The following is a 17,513-nucleotide window of genomic DNA, read 5'->3' on the forward strand; positions in this document are numbered from 1 at the left end:
TTTTCTTTTCTCAAAATTACATTAAGATAAATAAGCACGCTTTGGACCGCTCCTGCAAAACCGATGGGCTTCTTTAGTCACTGAGAAATGTAACCAAGATGAGCACTAGCTCAGGTGCCAGGTCTTAAAAAGCAGGTGGTCTTGGCTCAGGCTAAAGAGGAGGAACTCATTAACCACTCGTTTCCACACAGCCCCAAGCTGGCTAACCTGAGCGTTTCTCTTCCTTATCAGCCAAGAACAAAATTCGCAGTGGCCCAGTTCTGTAAATGCCTTTCTACCTGCGATATTGGCTTAAATGGAAAAGTCACAAGAGAAAGCTCCTATTTTATAGGAGCAAGTCAGAAAATTGTTTCTAATGGCTCTGAAGGATGGAAGAGACACCAGAAATGTCTAGCACACTGAGCAATGCTTCTGGAATTTTCACGGGAAAGACACGAAACAAAGACCTGTGAAAGGTTTTCTAAAGAGTGGCAGACGTATTCATGATGCGCTCACGTAACTTCCCACTTCTGCTGCACAAACGAACGGCTCAGCTCACTCAGGCTCAAGCAAGGGTGGAGGGACACAGTAACACGTGGTTCGGAGATATTCACGCACCGTCCATGCCAACACGACAAGGTATGCGACGGTGCGTTCTAGTGCAAGCAGAATTTTAACTGGAGCCGGGAGGAGGAGACAAAATCAGAAACACCAACACTGCGAAGGTGCTCAGTGTCAACAAGGGTTCCACGCATGCAAAGGGACAGCAGAACCGCCACAGGCGCTCAGGGAAACTGGTCACAAACTCAGGTGATGTTTAAAATGTCGATGATTTTTCAATGGAAACAAACAGACAAACACACACAGGATTATGAAGTCACATGGCAGCCAGGCAATGCAGTAACACCCCCGAGGCGAGGTTTCCGTTGGAAGCAGTAAAACCATCCATATTTTCACACTGGGTCCAACTCTGTGCATTGGGGGAGTAACTGAAGGTTCAGAGGACCGTTTCTACCCGTGAATAACATTCAATTACCCTCCATGCTAATGAGTCATTTTGAGTTGTAGTTAGAGTTACAGATAGTAATTTTTTTTTTTTTGGTCCATTACTGCTGTGACACCCAGGTCTGTATTCACCAGATAAAAAAGTTGGAGCAACGTAACTAGTTTTCTTAACCTTTTTCCAAATACCTCCTTTTTTTCCTGGTTTACTTACCTGTATTTAGCTTGGCAAATAGAAAACGGGTCAAACTAGCAGTAAACACATTATAGAGCCAGGTGCGAACCAGGTCAGAACCTGCTATATCAAAAGCTGAGACTCACTGCATGACAGGTCACTTTAAAAGGTGTGTTACTATTATTAGTTGCAACAGTGCTTCTGTCCGGGTTTGCAGAATGCGTACCAGGTGACTACACATGCAGGAAAGAAGTAGTTATGGAAATGAAACACAAATAAAAAAGGCAAAATATTGCAAAAACAAATTATTTTATTAAGTGCAAAACAAGCCGTAGGCAATAAATATATTAGCTCTGGTACATGTCCAAAGACTGGGGCAACCATTCTCTCCAGAACATATTAAGGCAGTGAAATTATTCTGAACATACAGATTTAAAAAATAAAAAATAAATTAAAAAAGGAAACAACTATAACACGTCCCCTTTACACATGCTTGGAAACATTTGGGAGCTTTACATGAATTTCAGTTTGGGCTCAAAGAGAATGTCTGCTCCGTTTGAGAGTTTACAACAGATAGAGTCTCTTACTTCGAGTTCTAGCACTCTGAATTCTAACAGCTCATTCTGGTCCTTTGCGTCTTGCATTTCATTCTTTAGCTGGTTCTCTTCCATTTCCAGCCTGTAAATCTAGAGCAAAAACACCTGTGGTTTAACGGGAAGAGGAACTGCTGTCTCTCACCAGGGAGAGACATGCCCCCTGATAATGGGCCACCAGAGGAAACAGGGGGTCACCAGGGGCGGAAGGGAGGGCGCGGCAGACAGAGGCACACCTGGCTTGTCCCCGCAGCCCCGAGCCTGCCCCAGGGGAGGGCCTCCTCATGCATTTGCTGAATAAATAAACAATAGGGAAACTGAGGCACTGGGTGATTAATTCCCTTTCCTGAGGTCAACCTTTGGGAAGCAAGAGTGATCCCCAACCCTGTCTGAGCACCTTCTCACCCGAGCCCTCCTAGGGTGAACCCACCCAGACGGGTCCAGTAACCCCCAGCAGGAAGCCCACGCCCCTGGTCTTTCCCAGAGGGCTCGTGGAGAGGCTCAGGGATGGCAGCGCCCCTGGAAGCACAGTCGGTCTGGGAACGGGGGGCTGTCTGGGAGGCCCTGGTCAAGCTGTGTGACTGCTCTGCGCCTCAGTGTCTTCATACGAGTTGGAAAACAGCCACCTGCCCCTTGTCACCAGCCGCAGGAGGACTAACTGAGCTAATGCCCAGAAACGAGGGCCTCGTAAGTCATGGTCACACTGTTCCCTTCTCCCCGTCAGGAGGACCAGAGGTGGGTCCCCTGTTGGGGTGGAGGACATCGGGAAACAGTGTAAGAACTTTCCACGGCTCCCAGAACATAGTGAGCAGGACCACGGACAGGAAATGATTCCCAACACACAGGGCCACCTCACAGCGCGTGACCGGTCCTGTTCCAGTGCCCCCAATGCTGCGGACAACCAGGGCAGTGAACAGCCACGCGGCGGGTCAGTGTGGAGCTGGGACTGCACCAAGGCCCCTCCCCGGGGGCCGGGCCAGGCCCCTCCAGTCTGGCATCTGGGACACCTAAATGCAAGGCCTGACCCAGGTCTGACTCCTCTAGTAGGGAAAGTGCAGAAAAGGCAAATCTGTAGGGACAGAAATCAGGTGGCGGTCGCCAGGGGCTAGGGAGGTGGGAGACAGGGGTGACTGCAAATGGGCATGAGAAGTCTTTACAGGGGGCTAAAACGCCCTAAAACTGCACTATGATGATGGTTACACTCAGCAAATGTGCAGGACAAAAAAAATCACAGAATTGTAGACAAGAAAAAAATTAAGCTTGTCTTGTGCCAAAGCATGAGATCTATGCCCTAAGCCAACTCCTCAAGATAGTTCTGGAAAGTTCCATGACCAGAAAGTTCTGAGCAGAGCGGGAAGGCCAGGCTCAGCTCTGCCAGCACCACCGCCTCCAGGCCATGAACTGGACAATGACGGCCTGAGGGCTGTCTTAGGCACCTCCCCATGGGGGGAGCTCTGGAACCCCAAAGCAATGGCAGGGGAACCTCAAAGCCCCCTCAGGAGGAGGCGGCCCTGACCATGTCTACAGGTGCCCTTGGAGGGAAATCTAAATCAGCAATCCGAGCCCCTCCCCAGGGGACAGAACCAGCCAGGACCAGTGGCCGGGAGCCCCCAGGACTTGAGCTCTGATCCACATGAGGAAGACGTGTCTCCTCTAAGAGCCGGCCCCAGGGGTGCTGCCAGGACAGGCGCTAGGCGGGACTCAGGCAGTCAGAATGGGCCTCTGAGGTCCCCGCTGACCCCGGCTCTGTGCTTCCGGGGTCGGGGGCGGGGGGAGGGTCAGGGTGTCCACACCCACATACCTTTTCCAGCAGGTCTTGGTTGGTTCTGATGAGCAGCTGTTTCTCTTCAACCCACTTGGAATCCTAAGGAAAAGCACTAAATATGGTCTCTGGAGTAAACGAAGAGCACCTTCCCCTTGGCACCAAGGTCCCAGGGGCACCACCAGGGGGACAGCCACGCGAAGCAGCACAGAGCACACGCCCATCCCTGCTCACCTGTCCCTTCTCCACCAATAGCTTCTCCAAGTCTTCGATTTTGGCCTGACACCTCAGCAGGTCCGCTTGCAGCTGCTCCCGCGTCTGGAATGCAAACCACCAGAAAGTGAGCAGGTCACCTCACAATGGCTGACAGGCGCAGAAAGGATCATGCTGCAACCCAGACCTTAGAAACAGGAGCATTTTTTAGGAGCACGTGTTCAAACCTGGCCCACCTGGGTGCGTGCAGGTCCTACCACCCACAGGTGCAAAATGTGTAAGAACTGAAAGCCTTGAGAAGTTGTCAGTTCAAGCCCCCTCAATTGTATAGATAAGGTCACTGAAGCCAGGAGAAGAGGCCAGTTCCCTCAGGGGGTTGAGTGAGGCAGACACGGCAGGGCCTCAACCCCGACTTTCCGGCCAAGTTCAGCGGTTGCTCACGCGGCCGTCGCCAACAGTACCAAAAGCACCTTCACACTTGGTTGGCCTGTGTTGTGGGCCCTTCACCACCTAGGCAGGGGCTGAGGCTGAGTACGGGGTGATAGGGGACTGTGGGCAAGTGGGGCACAGGTCCCATCTCAGGGGCGAGTGCCACTCAGCTGCAGCCAGACGCCGCCATGTGGAGCAGGGAGCCTCGTGTCGCCAGGCGTTCTCAGCTTTCGAGAGAAGCCAGGAATCTGGAGATCTATGTGAACTCTCTTGACTTTTCAATGTTGGCAACTAGATGAAATTTTTAATAAAAACCACATGATTCAGCTCAAACCAAGCCCAGTCGTCTGCCTCCTCTGACCACAGATGACAGGCTGAACTCGGTCTTGTGGCAGAAGTGCCCCTCCCTGCCAGCCTCACTCAACACCTTCTACTGCAAGGGCTGTTGTGATGAAACGGGGGACCACTGGGGTGAGGCTGTGGCACCAACGGTGTGCTCTCAGGGAGCCCCCTCACTTTCAGAGGGAAGGGCAGGCAGCCCCTGGTCTACGTGACTCCCGAAGGTGGGGTAAGGGTCAGTATGTTGGAGGATACTGGAAGGCAGAGCTCAGCCCAGCACAAGGGCTGGCGTGGCGCAGACCTGGGTGGCCAGCAGGGACCAGAGTGCCTTGTGGGCTGCGAGCACCCTGACAGTCCCTCAAGGTTCCTCGGGGATGTCCTTGGGGGTTCTCAGCCCGGAGGGAGAGGAATGTAAAGTCGGCAAGGTCGCCGAGTCTGGGGTCACTGAAATTCTGAAGCTGTTCTTGCAAACGGACAGTGTGCATGACGTGCATTAGACAGTGGCGCCATTTCTCCTGGCAACTCCTGCTGTCACGCTGAGGATGGAAAGATAGCTCGTAGGGTTTGCCAAATGCTGGGGCATTTGTTGTGTCCCCATCGCCTGTCGGAGTCCCCTCCAAGTGTCAAGGCCGGGTGACATGACCAAGCCACACCGCTGGAAAGGGCATGCATGAGCGCCTCCTGCCCAGCCCCTGGCCGCCCCAAGGGCCGGCTGCACTTACCCGGGCCTCCCTCTCAGCGTCCAGCGTCCCCCCGACTTGCTCCTGAAGCAGGGCGTAGGCTCGCTGCAGGGCCTGGTACTCCCTGGTCAGCTGGCAGAACCTCAGGTCAGCCTCTTCTCTGGTGGTCGTCTTAACGTCAGGGAGAAGAAAAACATGGAGCACGTGACTGCACATGACTTCCGGTGCCAGGGCCACTTAGACAGAAGCAAACTTCTGCTAACAGTGACTTCACCAACCGGCCACTGCCGGGACGTAACTGGGACAGCAGAGTGAAGGGCTGCCGGGAGCAGGCGCCATCTCGGCCGTCGGGGCCCTTCCCAGCCACTCACGGCCGAGGTCATGAACCTGGATGTGCACAGACGGCCAGGATAGGGGGAGGGCGGGGGCCCAGCAGAGAGGGCTGCAGGCGGGTTTTACGCTCCTCCACACACTTCTCAGAACTGTTTGGGTTCTCTCCTACACGTGTCATCTTTATAATGAAAATTGCAACTACGCTGTTTCTACTCAGTGGGGGGGGGTGTGTAGGGGGACAAGGGACAGACCACCATGCAGGAATTTCAATTGCAAAGGTCAAGTCACACCAACGTGACGTCTGGTTTCCTCTGTGAAATCAGCTCTGGGTAAAGGAAAGGGACCCCTGTGTGGCCAGTGCCCCATCACCAGAGAGCCCGGGAAAGTGGGGACCACCTTCCCTTGACGCTATGGGCTGTGATAGCACAGGTCCTCCAGGGTTTAAATCTTTAAGGGGGGGGGGCGCCACGCTTGCTGCCATCAGAGGCCGGAAGTGCCAGGACGCGCGTCTGGGCTGAGGTTCGCTTACATCGTCCAGGTCTTCCTCCGGTGTGGCTGGGGCCCTGTCCGTCCGGTCTGTGTTGCAGGATGTTTCAGACAACGTTTCCGAGTCCACAGACTCCTCATCAAATCCAAAAAATGTCTCCACAACATGCTTCTGTGAAAGGCAACGTGCAGGACATCAGAAACGGACTCAGGAGTGCCGGGTCCCCCAGCCCTGTCATCCCAGGGCATCTGAGCCTCAAGGGCACCCCAAGAGGTGGTTGGTGGGTTTGTAATTGGCTGGGTAGGAGAGGAGGCGGCTGGAGGTGGGGGAAGGGTAGACTGCCAGGCGCGTGCCCAGTCCCAATCCTGGCGTCAGGCTCGGGAGCTAGTGACGTCATGCAAGTCACTTAGCCCCTCTGAGCACCAGCCGCCTTCTCCATCGAGGGGACACGGAACCCCCACACCATCTGTGAGCACAAGGCGCTGTCACACATGTGCTGTGCCCGGCTTGCTGACCCTCTATGAGAAGCACGTTTGTTGGACTAAGGAGGGGACAGTGGGGCCAGGACAGATGACTAGTTCTAGATGCCACACTGGGACAGGTGAAAGGGGCAGTGTCCAGAGATCGACCCCGGGAGCTCGGACTGGCTGTGCTGGCGTGCAGCCTAGGTTCCCACCAGACCTGCGCTAAGAGGCAATTTTTGTTTAACTTTTCATTATAGAAAAATTAAAACCTTCACAAAATTAGAAGGAATAGTGTAATGGGCCTTCAGGCACCCACCACGAAGTCCACAGTTTTAATCCTCTGTGTGTGTCTGTCTCCCAGTTACCCTCCCAGAATCTCCCACCCCAACCATCACAGTGTGGGGGGCTTCATTCATTCATGCATGGATTCATTCATTCAGGAAACAGCTGACTGAGCACCTTCTATGGGTCAGATGCTGGGTAGGACGTGGGGGACAACATGGTCAGAACCAGACATGGTCCCTGCCACAGGTAGCCGCAGTCCCCTGGGGGCTGCGGACATCCACTGACAACCACCACATCACCTTGTTTTAGGAACACTGGCTTTTTTTTTCCCCCCCAAAATAAATAGTCTCTCGGACGAATTTTTATACGCTTTCACAATCAACGAATGCTTCTCACGACCATGAAGCAGGAACTGTAACTAAATCCAGAGCCAAGCCCAGGCTCCCACCGGTCGGCCTGGAGCCTGGCTTCTCCCCAAGGTCCGTCCCCATTCCTCACCTGCAGGGGGTTCAGGGCCCAGCCCACACGCTGAGGACACCTCCCACTGGGCTTGATTAAGCCAATGCGTGTCTGCAATCTCATGGGCCCAAACCTAAGAAACATGGGCCCAAACCTAAGAAACACAACCCACAACGTGATTAGGGAGGCAGGGGCTTCCTGGTCACCTTGTCCCGTTAGTTTCTGAAGAGGCGCCCGACCACTGTACGCTGCCCACAGGTCCTTGCACTTGGCACCTGTGTTCCTGCTACTGTTTCCGCCTTGTGCCCTATGTTTGTGTTTTTAATACACATGGAGCAGTTACCACCTCCTGAATTCCTGACTCACATGTCAGCCATCTCTCCAATAGCTCCATGGGGGCCTGGTGGACAGCGATGTACCCCCAAAACCTGCCATGCCCACAACTAGCATGTGCTCGTCACTGCAGCGCCATCCTTCTAGTTGCTCACGCCAGAAACCTGGACGCCGCCTCCCCCACGCTCCTCACCCTCTCAGGCTGCTCTGGGAGAAATCCCGTTCGCTCCACCTTAGCCCAGAAGCCAACCCTCTCACCCCCTCTCCCCGCCGGCTCCTCCTCCTCAGCCCAAGCCACCATCCTCTCTCACTGAAATGATTAAAACCACCTCTTACTGGCCTCCCTGTCCTGCCTTTGCCCTCACCTAGTGGTCACGGTGACTATTTTGAAATGAAAGTCGCATCCTGTTGGTCCTTTGCTCAAAGCCCAGTGGCAATGGTACTCCATCATAGCTGAGTAAAAGCCGACATCCGTGCAGCCTACTGGCCTTGGTGACCTGCCTCCCAACCCGCTCTCACCTACCGCCACCCCTCAGTCCCCTCCAGCACTGCTCCAGCCCCACTGCCAAGTACGCGCCTGCGCCTCCCACAGGCCTGCCCCAGGGCCTTTGCACGGCCCAGATGCTCTTCCCCGGGACCCCCATGGCTCGCTCCCTTACTCCCCTCGAGTCTTTGCACAAATGCAACGTTATTAAAAAGGGCTTCCCTGACCACCATGTCCAAGTCCCTACCAACCCATCCCCACCACAGCCTGTCTAATCGCCCTCCTTTCTTTTTCTCCCTAGCACTCATCCCCACGTGACACAGATATATTTTGCATATGTGTTTATTACCTGTCTTCCCCCTCTGGGATATAAGCCCCATGGGCACAGGGATTTAGCTCCATGAGGGCAGGGTTAGGGCTCTTTTGTTCCCCATCGTGGCCCAGGGCCTGGCACACTCAAGAAACAGTAGTTGTTAAATGAGTATTTGCAAACATGTCTCTGTTAATGAACTCAAAGCCAAACTAACTTGTTTACCCACAAACAGTTTCAGGTTTGCACATCCCTTCCCTTCAGTTATGCAGCCAGCATCAGCTGGACAGCCACCTGGCTATGCGCCCCAGGTGAGTCTAACAGGTAGGAATGTGAGGACCTAATAGGCTCCATCCATTTCAGATGATTTCTTCTCTCCAAGTAGAGGCTGCAAACAAGCATATACTCAAATCCCCCCTGCAGATGAGAAACCCCACCTAGTTTAGGCACCAAAACCTCTCCAGATAATCTCTAAAGAGCAGTGGCCATGACATCCCAATAGGGACAATGGCACCTTCAGGAGTGACACGTCTGCAGCACTCAAAGCTCCTCTGCACATACGCAGTTCACCTCCCTGAGCTCAGGGCTCATTTTCCTGGGCAGCCACTCAGCCAACCTTATTTTTTGTAAATGCTGCTAACTACAAGGCCTCCGGGGACAGGTCTGTGTTTGCTGCTGTGACAACGGGCAGCGAGCGGTGATCCACGGAGGGCTCTGCCAGGCACAAGGATGGCGCCCAGGGAACCACCGAGCCACGCCCTCTCCGAATGATCAGGGCACGATGCAGAGCTGTGTTCGCCCGCTGTCAGCGCCCCGGACCGTTCTGGAGGCTGGTGACTCAGCGTGCCATCACATGGGAGGATCCGGGTCTGGGACCCTGCAGGACTCTTGGTGAGAAACTCAGTTACCGAGCATGGCTGCAGGGTGTTAACTGCAGACACTGTGGACCTCCACGTAAAGCAGAACCGCTTTGTCAACAGCCTGTCCCAGACCCAAGCGGGGCCCCCTGAAGTATAACATGGTCCCAGACCAAGACCCCAAGGCAGCACGCTGCAGTGAGCAAATGAGGAGGCAGCTGTCAGGGTGGAGACCAATCACAAAAGGGCCTCCAGATTACCATCCTACAGCAAAGGCCACGGATCCACAAACACACAGCACATGAATTTCCTTAGCCCAGTGAGCTGACCGGGAATCTTCTACCTTGTATAACGTGTGGGCTGAGTCAGCTTGTTTCCTCTAAGGGCTAGCTTTTCTCAGCGGTTGCATTATATGGGAAGTCAAAATGCACTACATAAATTTCTGCCTTTATGAATAAAAAAACAAGCTAGAGAAGGGCATTGTTAACGCTTCAAGTGAAGATCAGGTGGCTGCCTTCTTTGAAGACAATGCAACCACTGCATGTTCAAAATCTCCATAAAGTAACACCTAGAAACCATCGCTCCCTCTGAGGGTTGGCTCATAATGGGCTTTAGAGGTGAGTTAAGCATGAAAGAAACGAGTTTTTCAGTCTCCATCCTTCTCAAATTCCCTGGGCGTTTCCTACGGAAAGATCCTTTAAGGGCATGAATTCCCATCTTTGCTCATTCTAAGTGCATCTTCTACCTAAGGGGCTCACTTCTCCACGCTCCCGGTTTCTTTACCACCAAAGTCTTGACTTGCTAACTCCTTTTTACAAACTGATCCAAATTTTCAAAATGCAGTTTGGGCAAAAATGACTGAAAGATAAACGTGTCGTCTCCATTTACACTTTGAATATACAGAGGTGCTCATTCTTAGCAGATTAAATGGGACTGAGAGGAAAAGAGGGGCCCCCCAAAATTCGCCCTCACCCAACTCTAGCCTCCCTCAGCCTCCTCTCGCCTCGCCTCCATGTCATCTCCAACAGGCGCTGTCACAGGAAGGGGCTTCCAGCCATAGAGAGCGACTCCCACAGAACCGCAAAGCCAGCTGCTTACCTTCATGCCTGTAGGTCATCTCCTGGCAGCCCGAAAAGTACAGACACACCAGGGCACAGAGACAGAGGAAGAAGGAGAAATACAGCACGAAGAGGACATACTCCATGGTCGTGAGGGCTCCCAGAGCCCGCCAGCCCAGCTGTGTGTGTCGGGTGACCCAAAAGCCGCGTCACTGCCACCAACCTCCAGGCCTCTTGGAGTCCTAGGAGAAAGCGCCAACCCTCTCCCAAAGCATTCTCTCCTCTGCCACACTCGGCTTCCTGCGGACGGTCTGCTGTGGGGTCCGGAGGACGGGGCACTCGGGAGGCGCACCTTTATTAAGTAAGGATGTCAGCTCCTGGGCAGATGGGGGCTGAGAGGAGCGGGTTTCCAGGGGCCGGGCTGCACGAGTCACACAGGATGGCTTCTGTGCTCGTTTATTCTCTGAGGGCTTTCCTCCCAGGCCCCAGGCTCCCTGAGCTGCCTAGTTGCCAATGCCATTCCACAGGTCCCTGGGTGACTGCAAGGGCCCCTGGGGACAGCGCTAGCAACGGTGCCGCGCTGAGAGCCTTCCCAGAACCAGGCCAAGACAAGGAGGTGCCTCCCGCCTTGCATGATCGGGCCACTGCTGTCACTCCCTGGCCAACCCATGCACCCTGGACAGCAGGCTTGGTTTCTCAGTGACCCTTCCCGCAGCATTTGTTTTGCCGCTTATCCAGCAGACCATTATCCACAGAAAAGCTGTAACTAGAGCAGACTATAGTCCCCCCACCCCACCCCTGCGTGGGCACTTGTGAGAGTCCTGCATTTCCTGGAGAACCTTCTCTAGGCATAGCATCAAAAGTAAACACCCTCACGGTGGAAAAAAATGGACAGATTTTACCATAAAAAAGTAAAACTGTACTTTGAAACATAGTAAAGCAACATTAAAAGGCAAAAGACAACCCACAAAAGGGAAAGTATAGACAGCCAAGTTCACGTATACGTGTCAACTTCAACAGCGCTTGATACTCTCTTCCTTTTAAAGTGCCCATGATATGAGCTGTGTAGCCATGTCACGCTATGCAGTCTTTAAGTCATGCTTCCAAATGAGGTGCCACCCAGATTGGTTCAGGGACGGGCCTGTGACCAAAGCGAGACAAGGAGCACCAGCCCTGGGACTTTGCCGCAGCCGCTGAGGAGACGTGCCGTCCCACCACTGAGGCTGCTGGGCAGGCGTGCCAGCTGCTAAAACCGTTCGGGCCACCACTTGGGGAGAGCCTTCTTGAGAGAGAGGCCAGCCCAGAGGACAGCAGGGTTGAACGATGGAAAAAAGCAGGCTCCTGGCCAGATCCTGTGAGCAGCTGGACCCAGCTGTGCCTGAAGCCAGCGACCTCCAGGCTCCTCAGTTACATAAATCCATTTCTTTGTTTAAGCGGCTGCGTTTTTGCCACGAGCAATACAAAGGTGCTTGGCTAAAAGGGGAGGAGGTGATAATCCTGGAAATCAAGCCACTGGCAAACTGTTAAGCTCCGGGGCAAGTCAGAGGGCTGATTTCTCCCTGAGCTTCTCTGCACCTGGACCCTCAAGAAAAACTAAGGACAGCCTCTGCCTGGCAAGTGCCACCAGCTGCCACCAGCTGCAACCGCTGCCTGAGCTACTTAGACCCTCCCCACCCCCAGAAGCTTCGCAAGGGTGGAGACACCATTCTGTGCCCTGTCACCTGACATTCTGCCATGCCCGAGGCAGACGCTACACAGATGATGGCTAGAGGGGTGGGGGATGGGTGGGGCTGACAGTCACACTGCCTTAGACTTCACAGCACGAGTGGCTACAGGCCCTGGGCTAGTTCAGACAGGACATGACGCCTGATGACAATGACCTGGCACTTTTTGCCAGCACCTGACCTAGGGAGCCCAACTGGAGACCTCAGGCACAAGCCACAAGTGCAGGGTTCCAACCCCGCTGCCTGGGCTGCCGGGCAGATCACATGGCCCCCAGTCGCAGCCTCCCATGGCCCCCACCACCCCTCGTTCGACCACCAGCATCCTCCGAGTTCTTCCCCACATGAAGCCCCAGAGGGAGCCGACATGGAGACTGACAGTAAGGTGGTGCCACCCGTGCCAGGGGCCCGGGGGCCGAGGAAGCCCAGAGAAAGGGTGTCTAACCCCGTGGGAGGGGCGGAGGCTTGCAGGCGACGGGGACAGCTAAGCCCACTCTCGGAGGCGGCGGCGAGCAGGAGAGGGGAGACGAGGCAGCAGGGCAAGCCCGGCGGCCAGAGCGGGATGTGCTGAGGGGAAGCGAAGCGGCGGGCGCGTGGCCAGTTCCCGGAAGTTCCTGGGGGCCTAGTCAAGGTGCCCCAACTTCATCCCCGGGGAGGGGAGAAAGTGTGCGGCTTTCGGGAAGAAGGTGGCAGTGTCATGCTTGTGCCTCAAGATTATCGTGGCGGCTCTGGAGGAGAGGGGAGATGCTGGGAGCGGGGGAGCTGCTGCGATGGTGGGACGAGGGCCTGAAGGGAGACGTGAAGACACGAGAGAGCAGAGGCCTGGAGGGTGGGGGCTGGAATCAGGGAGCCTGTGCCCCATCCCTCCGCACGGGGTCTGGGGTCCCTCCCAGCACCAGGCAGGAGGCCCAGGGGCCTGCACACCAGCATCCCAGCCGGCTCCTCTCCCGAGGCTGTGGCTCCCTGCCCCCACCCCCGGCTCATTCCTGGCGCTGCATGTTCCTGCCCCACTTGACTGCATTGTCTAGAAGCACCAGAACTTTCTGTCGTTCCGAAGTCTTCAGGCATGGCCTGGATGTCCCCATGGTCATTGCTACACCCGAAGAGGTGCCCTGGGCAGGCTCTGTGGCCCCAGCAAAAGGTCCTTAGTCTAGCCGTTGTTCATATGCCCAGTCTCCACTGAGATACCGCTCCGTGCTGCTAGAGAGCAAGTTTCAGTGGCTGCAACACGACCTACCACGTGCCCCTCCTTGGGGCTCTGTTTAGAGTCAGGCCCTGGTGCCAGGCCTTCTGTAGGACCAGCCGCCCGCCCCTGCTCAGGGTCCTTCTCCTACAGCCCTCAGTGGGGGCTGAACTAGCCGTTTCCCTTGGCAGAGACAGCCAACACCAGTCTTGTCCCCAGAGGCCCAGTGAGGCAGGGTCAGCAGCNAAAAAGAAAAAAAATCAGACTTCTCAGGGCCAGGTCACGCCCACCCTGTAAAGGCCAGAAGACTTTCTTAACACGGGTGCTGCTTCTTACGACAGCAAACCAGGGAGATGATGTGAGAAAAGAGTAGCCATGGAAACCGCTGCCAGGCACCAGTGAAGGCGAGGCTGCTTTCTGGCAGAATAAAACAGGAAGGCGCAGTCACCAAGATGAGCTGGTGCGACCCCGCCCCCGCCCCCGCCCCCACAGCATGGTCCTGAAGCCGGTAAGCCACACCTGATACCCTGTCACTTGGCGTCACATCGAGGCCTGTGGCTGAGCATAGATGTACATACCAGTGAGAGATCGTCGATGACGTGCTGCTGCTCCAGCACTTGGAGCCTCAGGAACTCGATTTCCTGCTCGTCCCTTGTCAGGCTGAGGTCGTTCAAGGACGTGTGTCGCTTCAGAGATGTCTGTGCAGACAGCTTTTCTTTCTGCAGCCAGAGGGAGAGCGCTCATCCAACTACATTTGTTAAGGACCCACTGTGTGCATCAGGGCATGGAGTGTGGGCTTGGGGGGTACAGGACTGAAGGATGATGGCCACCTAGGCCCCAAGCTGGACGGGGGCACAGCTGCACCAGAACCCAGCCCGAGGCACGGCTGCTGGTGCTCGCTGCTGGGGGAAGGGCTGGACAGGCCTGGGGGTGGGAGGTGGACGTCCGAGCCCACCCTTGAAAGCTGGACAAGGAAGCTGGCAGAGGAAAGCACAGGCCTGTAGGCCACAGGGAGAAGGGTGCTCATCTCTGAGCCTCAGTATTCTCAGCTGTGACATGGGGGTGACTGACACGACTTCTATAAACCTTCAACGCCAAGACCCCACCCTGACCACAAAGACCAGTCATTCTTGTTGGAACATGTGAACATCCCTTATGTGAAATACTTGGAGCAAAAACCCTCCCTTTCACACACAGCTTCCGCGATGAGCCGACTGTCTGTGAGGCCTGTCTATGCGATCATTCCATCCTCTCAATAACCCTGCACGCTGATACTTTCTGTCCCATTTCATGGGTGAAGAAACTGAGGCGCAGAGACAAGGAGAGATGAGTCTCAGGACACAGGGGCAGCAGATTGCAGGGCTGAGGCGTGGACCCTGCTGCCTGACTCCCTGGCGCTCTCCCTCCGGGCACAGACACCCAAGCACCCTACCTTCTAGAAAAGTGACGGCGGCAGGGACGGGTGTGGGCTGAGACGGCTCCTGGGGCTTCCTGTGGAGGCGCGGGGAGGCGGGCCCCGGAGAACGTGCACTGCACTGAGAGGCCCGGGGGCTGCAGGAGCCCCGACGGACCAGGTTCCCGGGCTGGTCCCAGGCGGCCGACGACTTACCATCTCCACGTTCTCCCTCGTGAGGTTCTTGATTTTCTCCTCCATCCTCTGGATGCTCTGCAGCAAATCCTCATTCTTCTTGTTCATTCGCTTGTTCTTCTCCACCAGGGGCTTCAGCTGGACCTCAGTCTCACGGGAGCGTTTCAGCTACGGTTTGAGAGAGACAGAAGGCCAGGCGGCTTTAAGACCCAATGAATGGCTGACGTCACACCACGGAGGCCAGCGGAGAGCCAGCCTGCNACACACCCAGTTAATGGGACAAACTGAATACCTTTAAGAGTGTTGGTCTTTAATCACATGTCCCATGGTGACAATCACATTCACAGACACTACTGGTAGCTGTGCAAAATGACACAACTCTTCCATGGGGCAGAGGGGGGCGTACGTTCTAGATCAAAGCCTTCACATCCAGCTGTGGGAACAATCCAGACAACGGACACGGCTTTCTGGACACAAGTAGGTCACTGTGGTGACATTTACGGAAGCAGAAAGTCCAACGAGAGGGAAGGGTAGTCACGTAATGAAATGTCCATCACTCAGGGCACGAAACAGAACCGGCCCAGAAAGAGCCGTCCAGGCAAATAAAACACGTTCACTGCCTCATCATTCATACCCGGGAGTCGCTGAAGGCAGATATCCCGGCTGACCGGTCGGAAAATTCATGGCCCATCTACTCAATGGATTATGTAGCCATAAAATGTATGTTTATGGCGAGAGCGCCTTAACAGGGATACATGCGTTATGGTATAATGTTAAGCAAGAACACAGGGTGCAAAAGTACATTCTATAGTTATACTCAACGTTATTTATAAAAAGATGGAGCAGAAGGACTGCAGGGGGAGGGGACGCATTAAAACGTCAACACCGGTCACGTTGCAGGTGACGAATCACCTTTTATTCCCCAGGTAGTCTACGAGCAGTACAGGTATACCACTTCACTTCCATTGAAAATATGTGTTTAAAAATGCACAAGCTCTGCTGAACCACTTCGCATTTCTGAGTTTCTACCGTCAGTGCTTAGAGACCCACACCACCTTGAACTTGACTTGGTCCAAGCTTGGGCTTGGAGCCCCAGACTTGAGTCTGAATCTCGGCCTTGTCAATCGACTTTATCTCTGAGTTATTGCTATATTTTAGATCCATACTCTTCCTGTAACTGTCAAATGGGGGGGGGGATCACACCACCCTCCCATGGTTGCTGTGAGGATTAAATGAGATGGTGTCAATGACCACGTATCTGAGTGTCCGGGATGCAGCAAATGACCGACGAGCACAGAACGAGTGACGTGAACCTGGCTGCTGCACCAGGCTGTCTTTGGCCACAGAGTGGATTAGAAACATTTTCACCAACAGTTAAAATGCTTAGATTTTAGATAACGTATGGTGTTGTGGGTTGAATTGGGTCCCTCCCAAAAAAAAGCTACATTGAAGTCTTAACCCCCCCGTACCTGAGAACGGGACCTTATTTGGAAACCCGGTTATGCCAGAAGGAATTAGTTACTATGCGGTCATACTGGAGGAGGGTGGACCCCTGATCCAATATGGCTGCTGTCCTTATAAGAAGACAGCCATGTGAAGACACAGACACAGGGAGAACGGCATTTGATGACGACAGCTGAGGTTGCAGTTACGCAGCTGCAAGACCAGGGAGGTCACAGATTGCTGGCAAATCACCAAGAGCTGGAAGAGGGAAGGAAGGATCCCGTACAGGTTTTGGGGGGAGCGTGGCCTGCCAACCCCTCGAGTTTAGACTTCTAGCCCCCAGGACTGCGACAATACGTTTCTGTTGTTCTATGCCGCCCCGTTGGTGGCACTTGGTTCCAGCTGCCCTAGGAAGCTTGAGGATTCCCACTTCCCCTGAGAGACCGGAACATCTGACACCACCTGGCTCAGCTCCTTACAGCGACTGGTATTTGGGGCCTGGCTCGCCACAGTCCTCACCGCTCCCTGCAGTCACCCTGACACTGAGGCCACCTATCTGTAGCCATTCAGTGTCACATCTGCACAGTTGCCTTCTTTAGAGAAGAGAAGTGTTTCTCTTTAACCGTACCTCTAGATAAACCAGGAGGGACGTCTGGTTCAGTACCAAGCAGAGCGGCCGTCTTTGGGGAGGTGAAAAGTATGTCTACAGGGTTAAACGCAAACCAAGCCTTTCTTTTACACCTGCCTTTTACAGCTTGCTCTTTCACATTCCAGCTCGGCCCTGGTGGGCATCTGCGTTTTCCAAGCGCAGCTTACTCTCTCTGCCAGGACACTCGGCACTATCTCCGTAAATCCACATTTTCCAAAAAGAACATTATTCCAGGAAAGCCCAAACCTCCTGCTTTTTCAGACCAGGATCTAAAACGTTATGAGCCAAGCCTGACTGTCCTTTAAATCCTTCAAAAGGCCTAAGTATTTATGTTTTTAATTTTGGGTGAGCAGCGCCTGAGGCCTAAATACAGAATGGTTTCCACGAGTAAGTTACAACAACCAGGCCCACGCCATCAGTTACACAGCTTTGAGAGACGGCAAGAACAGGTTTTCCACCATCGAATATGCAGAGATGTGAGTGTGTCTGCCTATAGGGCCGCCCTGAAGATGGCTCACCGCCCCCCCCCCAACCTCCCCGCGGATGCTGGCACGGCTCCAAGGCAGGCCAGCAGAGCCATCGCAGGCTCACCTTGGGCAGCTTCAGGCCTTTCCCGCGATGTCTTTTGTAGCGCAAGAGCCGTTCTCTCTCCTGGAAGGAAACACAACTGTTGGCATTTTCAGCCAG

General features: G+C 54.4%; 1 protein-coding gene across 1 annotated transcript in view; it reads right to left on the reverse strand.

The window, feature by feature from the left end:
• Positions 1–17,513, reverse strand: part of JAKMIP1 (janus kinase and microtubule interacting protein 1) — a 69,250-nt gene that overhangs the window by 20,439 nt on the left and 31,298 nt on the right. Inside the window, exons 4-11 of the mRNA XM_019661152.1 lie at positions 17,418–17,477; positions 14,756–14,902; positions 13,725–13,865; positions 6,035–6,163; positions 5,215–5,343; positions 3,746–3,829; positions 3,551–3,613; positions 1,744–1,842 (exon numbers count right to left, since the gene is read on the reverse strand). Coding sequence (XP_019516697.1) covers positions 1,744–1,842; positions 3,551–3,613; positions 3,746–3,829; positions 5,215–5,343; positions 6,035–6,163; positions 13,725–13,865; positions 14,756–14,902; positions 17,418–17,477 — 852 coding nt within the window. The remainder of the gene's footprint in view (positions 1–1,743; positions 1,843–3,550; positions 3,614–3,745; positions 3,830–5,214; positions 5,344–6,034; positions 6,164–13,724; positions 13,866–14,755; positions 14,903–17,417; positions 17,478–17,513) is intronic.

This window comes from Hipposideros armiger, unplaced genomic scaffold (genome assembly GCF_001890085.2).
Source record: "Hipposideros armiger isolate ML-2016 unplaced genomic scaffold, ASM189008v1 scaffold_337, whole genome shotgun sequence".
NCBI classification, from domain to species: Eukaryota; Metazoa; Chordata; class Mammalia; order Chiroptera; family Hipposideridae; genus Hipposideros; species Hipposideros armiger.